This window comes from Vicia villosa, linkage group LG5 (assembly GCF_029867415.1).
Source record: "Vicia villosa cultivar HV-30 ecotype Madison, WI linkage group LG5, Vvil1.0, whole genome shotgun sequence".
Taxonomy (NCBI): domain Eukaryota; kingdom Viridiplantae; phylum Streptophyta; class Magnoliopsida; order Fabales; family Fabaceae; genus Vicia; species Vicia villosa.
Window position 1 is genome coordinate 168,279,906 of NC_081184.1, and position 12,091 is coordinate 168,291,996.

A 12,091-nucleotide genomic window follows, 5' to 3' on the forward strand; every position below is an offset into this window, starting at 1 on the left:
CTCAGTGGCACTTACTCCTCCTAAGTATTTGTACAATATTTTACCGAGTAACACAAAACAAATAAAAAAGGAGTGAAAATACACTTTAATATATTAACGGTGTAAAAGAATGCAAGGATTAATTAAATCACACAATTCAACAACACATATTCATTTACACAACAACATGTAAGTATGATCAATTTCACGTATCCTTTATATATGCAATGTCACCGACAACTCGACTCTGAACCCCGGACAATCACAGATCCCCACTTATGAGCCTACGACTAGCCTCTTTCACAATACAGACACGTATGATGCATGACATACGATAATAATGCAACGACAAAATGATGGTTCCACTTTTAACCATAAACAACATGCAAATAAGCATTCTCAATAGTCCCCAATTCTGAACTGCACACATCCGCTTAAATACACTTATAATTACTGAAGTTTGTAACCTCCTGCAACCTTCAACTCGATTTCATCATTGTTGACCTTTGAAGCTCCAACTGAAAAGGTAGTTGCGAGTTAAATTTTTAAGCAAATAGGTTAGCACACTCTTCGTCTTGGTTCACTGATTAATAGCCCTCTATTACTTGAAATTTATTGAGCATATTTGTCATTTAATTTTACTTTAAAGAACTAGGTTTCTTCGTGTTCTTGAGCAAACTCTCTCTGCTTAGAGCCAATCAATGGCTCTAAAGTAAAGAGACATGAACAATGACATGACTAGAAGCTCAAACATATGTTGTTTGAGCTTAAAACTCGGAGTTCATGGGTTTGCAGAAATCATCTTGAGGTTGAAGACGACTCAAAGTGCACACGCTATGATGGAAAATTTGAAATCCTGTCCAATCAAAACGCGTCACAGAGCTAGTCGTTGCAATTTTATTTTCTTTTTTGTTTTAAATTCATTTTTAATATTTCTTTCTTTTCAGATTTATTTTTAATTGATCCTTTGAACTTTTTTACTCTAATTTTTTTTTATAAATCACTAAAAATATTTTTTATTACATATAAATTTTTTAGAATTTAAAAATCATTTTAAATATTTTTTGTTATTTAATTTTTTTAATTTTCATTTAAAAATAATTTTTAAATAATTTTCTCTCTAACTTTTGAGATTCAATTAATTGGAATATTTTTTACTTTCACAAATCTTCTTGGCAATTTATTTGATGTTTTGATACCTCTTTGAAATTTTTCATTTAATTTCCATAATAAATCACTTTAAAAATCTTTTTTGAATCAATTTTTGTTTGACTTTTGGTTGACTTGGATCTTGAATTGGTTGATTATCACTTCATCAATTTCAATTGGTCTTTGAATGATGTTTTGGTTGTAAGAATTTTCATCATTTCAAATCTATTGATTTAATGATCATTGGATATTTTTTATATTGTGGATTCGTGACAAGTTTTTCCCATTGTATTGTAAATTTGAATGATTGAAATTTATAATAGATGACCTCTTGTTTTATTTACTTTGTGTTTGATCATCTCTTCTTCTCCCTTTTCTTCTTTTTCTTTTGTTTTGATCATTGTGTTATATTATTTTAAGAGGATGATTTTGTATCATTCCTCTAAAATGTCAAACACATAAATTGCTATTAACGAGACTCAAATAGACAGAGACAGATCTAACTTCCATCATGTGTGGGTTGGGTATAAATATTACTTATAGTAGCATACTTGTTACTTATTTAATTTAATAAATTTGATTAATCTTCAAAAACTATTACATGTGTCTAAAATATGTTTATATTTATATCATGGCCCACTAAAAAACGTAAGCTTAAGGCACCGGCTGACATCTTTTTCAAATGCTGGCATAATGTTTTTTAAGTTATTTATTTTTACTTTAGTTAAGTATCCTATTAGCTATAATTAATTAAAATATTTAATAAATTATATTAATTTGATCATTAAAACGAACTTAATAATTCATTTCTTAAAAACCATACACAATTAAAATATGATATTTAATTTTGAAAACAAAATTTATTTATATTGTCCCCATTACTAAAAGTTTCTAGGTCCGTCCTTGTATATAGGTGTGACTTCTACATAAATCCATTTATGATTGCTTAGTTGTGCTAATATCTAACTTTAACTTTAATGTTCATTACTTTTAATGCCATAATTTTTATGTCATTTACATTCTTTCCATTTTATTTTTCCTTTTACTTTATGTCTTTTATCCTTTTGTTTCTCTTGCTTTGTTAATTCAAAAAAGAACAAAAAACATTATTAAATGGATAAAACCCTAAAAAAAACTTTCATTAAATTTTGTTGACTTTGTGTTACTATCCCTTTTCATTTTTATCAATGTCAAATGCCTCCTTCATCTTATGGTTAGTACACTTGCACACATAATGGCTTTCTCTTGGGCTATCTTACAATGAGACCTTTTATTTCATGTCATTTACTTTATGCTTGAGGATAGTCTCTTCATCTCCTATCCACTTCCATTTTCAAAACTTCTCTCTATTTTCAAAACTTCTTTATTTTAAACTTCAAACCTTTCTCAATAAACCTTGACTTTTTCAAGTGATCCCGAAAATCTTTTTCTTAATAAATTCTAAAACACTTAAGCATATTCAAATTTTCTTCATAAACCTCTAAAAAAGAAAAACCTCATCAAGTTTCTTTTTGTGCCTTTGTGCACTTTTTTTTTAAAACCTTTTCAAAAGGAAGAATATAAATATATTCTTGTAGTCCAGTCCCCTTCCAGTAAAGAGATTTTCACTATAATCATTCAGATTATAATTTGTTCATTCAAACGAAAAAGAGACTTCATTGCTCTAGAACGCAGGCAAGAGATTTCTTTGCCTAAACCTACAGTGCATAACTTTTTGCTCAAGCCCTCAAGCAAGAAACTTCCTGCTCAATCCTACAGATCGAGACTTCCTGCCCAAACACATTGTCCAGGACTTCTAGCTCAATCTACCTGATCTAGACTTCCTTGTATAAACCAATTGTTCAAGACTTCTTCTCAATCAACTTGATTGAGAACTCCTTTCCCAAAATACCTGTTCAGGACTTCTTGCTCAAGTCCTCGGACAAGAGACTTCCTTGCCTAAACCTCAGTTTAGGACTTCTTGCTCAATCAAACTGAAAGAGACTTGTGCTCAAGCATGAATTCTAGAGCCTCCATCCAGATTCTCTTATCAAGAGAATCTATTATTAACCTTTGTGTTTGATTTTGTGCTTCCTGGTTAAGCAGATTCACAAAGATTTTACACTTGGAGCATGATATAAGTTGAGTAGCTCCTAAGTGTATAAGAATGAATTCATCATTCTTTTTCTCTTCATTTTATGTACATATGATCTTTATTTGTTGTGCCTTATTGTTCTGATGATTTGTTGATCATATTCACATGTTCTTTCTTTTAACTCTCCTAGTCCGATGTGAATATGTATTGTTCTGCTCTCTTAACACACAATAACCCTTCCGGTTGGATTTCTTCTTTTGTGTGTTATTTTAAATTGTGTTCTCTGTCTGACACATTTTATCTCTCAACTCCCATGGTGTGTTTTGGTATCACATTCTTGTGCACACAGTCTTACACATCTATAGCTTCTTCTTTAATTTTCTTCTTCATTTATAGAATCTGAAAATAGACCCGTTGAAGATCGAAACTACTTACAGTACAAGTAGTCGTTGAAGGTTGATACTGCCATAGTACAAGTAGCTGTTGGAGGTCTTCAGCTATAACATGTAAAGTGAAGTCTAAGCACAACTAACATAAAGACGTTGAGATGAGTAGAGTAGAGTTAGCATAACAACTGAAGAGATAAGATCTTGACAACATTACTTTTTTCAAAAAACATAAAGTACTTGTGCGTTGTCACGAGATCATCTTAAGATAACTTCAGACCGGAGACTTCTTGTAGACATTTGTTGAAGCTTGAGTAGAGTCATTGTTATTTTTTATACTTAACTTTCTGAATTAGAAACTTTTTATAGAATTAGTTAAAGTTTGATCAGAAGTTAAAATATGTCTTCAAAACCTGGTTAGAGTGAGACGACATAGTCTTGGGTTCATAGGTTATGAGTTTTCCTTTATCAGAGTCTTGATCAGAACTATTATGGATGAATGCTTTTAGCATTGTTGACTTGATATAGATAATAATCCTTTGAAGCAAATACTTCAGAACCGTTGATGAAGCTTGTTCAGAAGTTGTAGAGTCATTTTCTATGACAATGTCTGCTTGCTTCAAATGGCTCCAATCTTCATATATTGCTGGTCTTTAGATTTCTATATAAGCTTCAACACAACATCTGAGAGACTTGAGTCTGACTTCTCTAGAGCATGAAATCTTGGTTCTGATCCTTCTGATTCAAAACAGCTTTGCCTCTTGATGATTCTTCTAAGTGTTCATCTTGATTTATATCAAGGTTAATGTCTTTTGATCCTGCACACTTGAACAACCATTAGTAAAATGCTATTGTTCTTTTAAATACTTTGTTATCATCGAAATTTTTTTAAGAGTCTGAACAAATTTTGTTCCAACAGTAAAGAGAGAGAAACAATATATACAATAGTTTATATGATAGCAAAACTAAATGTCATAAAACTACCAAACATAATTCCTTAATATAAGGAAAGTTAGTAGGAAATTGATCCAAACAATCTATAACTTCTGACAAATTTATTCATGTGATAATCTTTCAAACCTTTTTATAAAGTAACTCACAAGTAGAATTTTTAACCAACAAATACAAAAGATTAGTTTTCATCATCGAAGAAAAAATTGTTTAGTTGAGAGAGAAATAAATAAAACTTAAAAGGGATATTGTACTATTTTCCTTCACTAGATTTTTAATCCTTATTAAATTTTTTCTAGTAATGTTTTAATGAGATATATCATCAACAAACATTTAAATGAGAATGTATTGAGATTAATAGGAGGACGCAAGTTCGAACCTGCACATCCATTTATTCACCTTTAAAATTAAAATCCAGCCACTATAAATTCTTAACTTTGATCATTTCTCTTTGGTTCATAACAATTATTAATTAACTAAATAAATAAATATAGAGCATTGCTTATATGGCAGGACAAAATGTTCACAAAAAGTTTAGGTGATTGGATTCACACATAAAATAAACCATAAGCGTGATAGTCTGTCTGGTAGGTACAGACGGTGCAATTGCATCACTAGTTGGTCTTAAGATCATCTGAAACTAGCTTTAAGTTTCTTGCTTTTGGCATAGATTGAACTCAAGAATAAAGGCACACTGCTAGTACAAATATAATTTTCAAACCATAATCATAATGTTTTTGTTTTCTCCCTTATATAAATTATTTTAAGAATCTACCATAAAGAAAGCAAAAAAAAAGGACATTGATGGTAATTTAGAATGCAAACAAATAGTGGTTACTTATGTTTTGTTGTGAGACTTGTGAGTTATAATTTATAGCCTCTCAGTTTTGTCTTTTGTCTAGTTACTTCTGGCAAGTCTTCTTTGTGTGAGCCCACAGTGCTTTTCTGATTCAACAACCACTTCTAATTTATAATTAGGAGTTTAATCTTAACCATTACTAGTGTTTAAATAGAAAAACTATATCAACTAAACAACAATAGCAAGGACTTAATTATGTATATACTATGATCTAATTATAAGCATGCAATTGCTGAAAAGTTAGCACTTAATAGTGTAATGTACATTTAAAATTGTTGCTAGCAACACTCACCGAAATATTATCTTTCTAACACTAATTTTCTAATTTTCTTATCTGATCCGATCAAACATAGAAGATCTTATAAGTAATGGTAAATGTTTTACGATAGTAGATAGAGATATACTTGCAAATATTTCAACAATAAAACTACTAAAAATCGTATGTACAAAAATTACTGTACTTGAATTTAAGGTGTTGGTTCGACCTTTTAAACTAAAATCGCTATTACATTATATTATAACACACTTACTTGTTAAAGTCATGATCTAACGTTTTAAGACTTGAACGACCTGGTTGATTTGTTCATTTTTATTTGTCTCTAAGGAATGTTCATTCTCTAGTCTCTATCTCGCATTTTAAGACTTGGACGACCCGATTTCTAAGGTCTCGAACACCACACAACCAAGTCCATTATCTCAACAAAGAATATACTCAATATGTGACACATAAAAATGAGCTCACGGGTAGCACTAAACCAAACAAACAAGGACAACAACAAAAGAAAAAGTGACACAAACCAAAACAAACAAAATAACTTAAAAACAACATTTTTATAAACAAAAAGTGCAACCTGTCCTATGGTTTAGAATTTAGATTGTTCATCTCTCTTAGTCTCTTTGTACATTATATCACAAGATATATGCACCCGTGACCTATCTCTCTGTCAATGATTCTCTGCTTCAACTTCACTCTAATGGTCCCACATACAATAAACAAGTACCAAATAACATTACATAACATATAGTATATATAAAGCCATAAGTCCATAACACAAACCAATTTATCTATACTTCCAAACCATTTTTTTCTTATATGATTGTTAAATTCTTTCTCTCTAAAATAACATAAACATGAATTCAATTTTCTATGTTTTAGTACTAGTTCTTATTCTTCAAAATCCTATTGTAACACAATGCCACACCAAAGGTCTTCGACCAAAACCTAATAATGGAATTGCAAACTCTGCAAACATGACCAAAGTTCAAGAATCAGAACAACAGTTCATGAAATGGGTGAAATTCATCGGTGCTCTCGATCACACCGTCTTTCGAACAGCGAAAAACAAGCTTTTTCCTTCTTATACTCTCAATGTCTATAAGAATTCCAGAAAAGGAGGGTTCTCATCAATTCAATCAGCCATTGATTCTCTTCCATTCATCAACCTTGTTAGAGTTGTCATCAAAGTTCATGAAGGTGTTTACACGTAAGTACTAATTAATTAACATTTTTTTATATATAATTGTTTTTTGTCATTATTATTATTATTATTATTATTATTATTATTATTATTATTATTATTATTATTATTATTATTATTATTATTATTATTATTATTATTATTATTATTATTATTATTATTTGGATAGAATAATGATTCTGTCACATTCTATTTGTTGTTTTTCTTAATTTACAGAGAGAAAGTTTACATTCCTCCATTGAAATCATTCATAACAATACAAGGAGCAGGTGCAGATAAAACAATTGTTCAATGGGGTGACACTGCTCAAACACCTAATCCTGGTGCAAAAGGACAAACACTAGGAACCTATGGTTCTGCAACTTTTGCTGTTAATTCACCTTATTTTATTGCTAAGAACATCACATTCAAAGTAAGTAACAAAAAAAAAAAAACTTCATTAATTATTTCCTTAGTTTCATGTTCCTTAAAATCCTTGTCTGTCTGTGTAGAACACTGCTCCAATTCCAGCACCAGGAGCAGTTGGAAAACAAGGTGTGGCATTGAGGATTTCAGCTGATAATGCAATATTTCTTGGATGCAAATTTTTAGGTGCACAAGATACACTTTATGATCATCTTGGTAGACATTATTACAAAGATTGTTACATTGAAGGATCCGTCGATTTCATATTCGGCAATGCGCTCTCTCTTTTCGAGGTAATTAGTTTCATATTCAACTAATTTTGTATTACAGACATCTCTAAACAAATATATGTCTAGTGTCTGATACGTTTCAACTATCTTTGTATCACTGAAAACCTCTAAACAAATATGTCTGGTGTCTGATACACTGTATTATATCAGTGACACCTCTAAACAAATGTGTATCTGATACATATCAGTGTCATATAATTCATCGCTTTGTGAAATTATTATCTGTGACAACGTGTCTGTACGATAGTTTCTTAGTCAATTAAGTTGGTAAGATGGTTGTTGATAGATATGTTATGTAGGGTTGTCACGTGCATGCAATAGCAGAGAATACAGGGGCAGTAACAGCACAAGGAAGGAGCAGTATATTAGAGGACACGGGATTCTCATTTGTACACTGTAAGGTCACGGGATCAGGAGCACTATACCTTGGAAGGGCTTGGGGTCCTTTTTCTAGAGTTGTCTTTGCTTATACATACATGGACAATATCATCATTCCCAAAGGATGGTATAATTGGGGTGATCCCAATCGAGAAATGTAAGTCCATCACATATCTCTTTCATCCTTTTCACATTCTCATTCACATGCTTACAATATAGCTCCACTCACACACTTGTAGGCTAGTATTGCAAAGTCGCGCAATTTTATGCATGAATTTATCACATCGATAGATTTGAGATTTGATGGTCGAGTTGATTATCACATAGTCGATTTAATGTAGTGAAATAATCTTAACCGTTGATTTAAATCGAAAAACTACATCCCATAAAGACAATATTTTCTACGTAGTTACGAAAAATCCTATAAATTTTTGTGTAAGATGTTACATGAAAATTTTTAAAAATTTAGTTTTCACGCATTAAATGAGTGACGGTAGATGAATCATGTTGGTTTGATCTAAAGTAAATAATATAGGTCATTTATATACGATTTGATCTAATTGTGAAAATGAATTCAATTGATAAATGTTGATATTGTTAGACCGAACGTCTTGTCTCGATTCGAGCTATAGGCGTGACTTTCTAATAATTTTGTTACTGTCTAAAAAATGATGTGACCTATGATGTGTGTGGACCGATCTCAAATTTGATTTTTATTTGAGGGTAAATAATAAGTCAACGAATGTTATCTTAGCTGATAAATACTTATATCTGATTTTTAATTAGGGTAAAGATTAAGTCAACGAATTTTATCTTAATTGATAAATACTGGTATTGTTAGGTTAAACATGATTGCTCAATTTAAATTTTTCCTCACACAATTGTGTACCTGAGTTTTTAGTAAATATTATATGTTCTAAAAAAAATCAATGGTAAAGATTCAAGATGACTTTAAAAATGTGTAAATATGTAATTGAAATACTTTCCCAAACCTCATTGCTTTCATACCAAGTGATACACACCAATCAATCTTTACATTGAGTCAGCTTCCATCTTACTATAAATATGAATAATAAGAATCTCTTCAATTGATAGAACAAGACCTATATTAGGTATCTACATAATAAAAGTAACATACAACCATAAAGAAAAGAGACCACTACCTTACATGAATCCCCACTTTAAAGAAATATGCAAATCCATGTGTTATCTTCCAATACACAAAGTTCTACAAAAAAACCTGTCACCAAACTACTTGTTTGGTTTGTTTATAATATATAGTAACTATAGATACATTAGCATGCGCATGTGAGTGCGTTTTATGATTATTTTGTTGGTGTATTTTTGTATTTTTGTACTCATATTCTATTCTTTTGGGCCCACTATTAACATCACCACTACTATAGGACTGTATTCTATGGACAATACAAGTGCACAGGACCAGGAGCAAGCTATGCAGGGAGGGTATCATGGTCAAGAGAACTCACTGATGAAGAAGCTAAACCTTTTATTTCACTTAGCTATATTGATGGCTCTGAATGGATTAATTCAGTCTTTTGATTTTAGAGAAAATTTGCTTGTTTTCTCATGGCACAAATTTTTTTATGTAAAAATTCCATAATAATAATAATAATAATAATAATAATAATAATAATAAAGATAACAATAACAATAATAATAATAATATGTATATACACTACTCCCTTTGTTTCAATATCCTTGTAAGCTTTATGTAAATAAATGCAGTTAGATTGAGAATTAATCACGAGAGAACTTAGTTTCAATATCCTTGCAAGCTTTATATAAATAGAAAAGTAGATGAAATGAATCGGAAAGGGGGTGTGAATTTTATGTCCTATAAGGAGATATTCAAAGTAGTCATCAAATAGATGTACTCAAATTTGAGGAAGATATGAAAGGTTATGTGTGTGCTGATATCTTTTTTTAACATATAGTAGATGAATCTATAGTTATAATAGAAGATGAAGTAAGAGAGTATGTTGAATTTGTACATGAACCAATAAATATTGACTCGAATTATGAGGTTTAAGTTAAGAAGGGGGGAATGTCCAAGGTGAGCAGAGTGAAAATGTAAATGTTTAGCAGATGGAAGAAGTCCAGATTGAGGAGAAGGAAGAAGTCCAGTTTGTGAATAGGATAAATCCATGTTGAGGAGATATAAGAAGTCTATGTTGATGAGGGGGAATAAGTCCATTTTGAGGAGAGGGAAGAAGTTCAAATTTAGAAAAGTGAATATTCGTTAAACAAATGACTCCAAACACAAGGTTGAGGTGAATTGTGTGGGTTTGAAAATGATGTCCAAATTAAATTATTTGATAAAATATGAGTTTAAAATAAATTTATAAAACAATAGAAAGATAAGCATCGAAATAAAGAAAATCGGACATAAGGAAATGCAACAGAACTAAATAACAAAAATGTACAGAGATAATGGAAGAGAAAGATGCACTAGATATTTACAGATGTTCTGCCTAATGATTTAGCCTTCTCATCTTCCCACAAGAACTTTTTCTTTGAAGTTTTCACTATGATGTGAGCTTTTGACAAGTTTTGCACACTAACCTCCTTACAAAAAGACTAAAATTTTATAATGGTTTTCCTCACAACCAAACACGAGAAGTTTAACTATGGAGACCTCTTAACTAAGATTTACCACCAAGACAATCTCAAGCCAAACGAGTGATTTTAATATTGGCTACGCTCATGAACCAAACAAGAGTTTTAATTACAGAGACCCCCGACCAAATAGAAGTATTATCAGGTTCACCTCAACAACTAGGCATGAGCTTTCCAATTGGATTAGCTCGCAACAAAATCAAATTTCTTACAATGGAATATTTAATATTTCCCTCACACCTGAACCAAACACCTCACAAATAAATGACTCACTCTCAAAATCACTAAGACAACTGTGAAGAATATATATATATATATATATATATATATATATATATATATATCTATATATATATATATAGAGAGAGAGAGAGAGAGATGAGCTTCAAAGCTCTCTTGAGGCTCATGAGTAAAGGTTGGATAAGAGGAGTAACGAAAAGGCAAAGGTTGAGATCACTTTGTAAGCACAGTTCAATGAGAAGAACAAGAAGTCAAAAGGAAACTAGTCCAAGAAAAATAAAGGGAATTTTCTGAATTTTGGTTGAAAAGATTCAAAAAATTCGAAGAGTTTGACATATCAAAGGGGGGAGAGCAACTGCAACAAAAATGGTAGTCAAGGCAACTTTAGAGGTGACAAGTTTGACAAGAGTAAGACACGTTGCTTTAATTGTCAAAAGCTTGGTCATTTCACAAGAGAATGCAATTCGAAACAGAGGGAATCTCAAGGAGATATAGATAAGGTTTCTAGACAAGAGGTGGATGATAAGAATACACTCTTGGTCATGATCATTCAAGGAGAATGCAGCAGCAGCAATTTCGGGAACGCTACATAAACGTTTGCGAAAGAAAAATTTATGGTGACTGTTAGAGAAGGAGTCGAATACAGCAAATAGTGGTACTTGGATTCTGGTTGTTCTACACATATGACGGGTAGGAAGGATTGGTTTGTCAAAATCAATCAAGCCACGAAGAATAAAGTGAAATTCGCATATGACACCACTTTAACGGCCAATGGGATCGGTGATGTTTTCATCATGAGAAGGGATGATGGTCATTCATTGATAAAAAATGTATTGTACATTCCAAGAATTAAACGTAACCTTCTAAGTATTGGCCAATTTCTTGAGAAAGGTTACAATATTCACATGGAAGACAAGACGTTACACGTTTGGGATGCAAATGAGATTTTGGTCCTTAAAGCTCATATGGATGCCAATAGAACTTTCAAGATTGAATTGAAAGTGATGGAGCATAGGTGGCTTCTACAGTGGAAAGTCGAGATGAATGGTTCTGGCACTACCGTCTTAGGCATTTTAATTTTAGAGATCTCAATGTGTTGCAAGGGAACGATATGGTAAATGGGTTTCCATCCATCAACATCCTAGCTCAGATTCACGAAGATTGTGTGCAAGGGAAACGACACAAGATTAAATTCAGCAAGGATGTAGGTCATAGAACCAAGCATCACCTTGAGGTGGTGTATTCTGATGTGATGGGCTGATACA

At 31.5% G+C, this 12,091-nt stretch overlaps 1 protein-coding gene across 1 annotated transcript; it reads left to right on the forward strand.

Moving 5' to 3' along the window:
• The first annotated feature begins 6,443 nt into the window (after window positions 1-6,443).
• On the forward strand, window positions 6,444-10,421 carry LOC131608156 (probable pectinesterase 53). The gene is made up of 5 exons (XM_058880084.1): window positions 6,444-6,882; window positions 7,093-7,288; window positions 7,368-7,574; window positions 7,871-8,106; window positions 9,356-10,421. Exons 1-5 carry the CDS (start codon window positions 6,530-6,532, stop codon window positions 9,507-9,509), a joined length of 1,146 nt encoding a protein of 381 aa, XP_058736067.1. The 5' UTR covers window positions 6,444-6,529; the 3' UTR covers window positions 9,510-10,421.
• The last annotated feature ends 1,670 nt before the right edge of the window (window positions 10,422-12,091 follow it).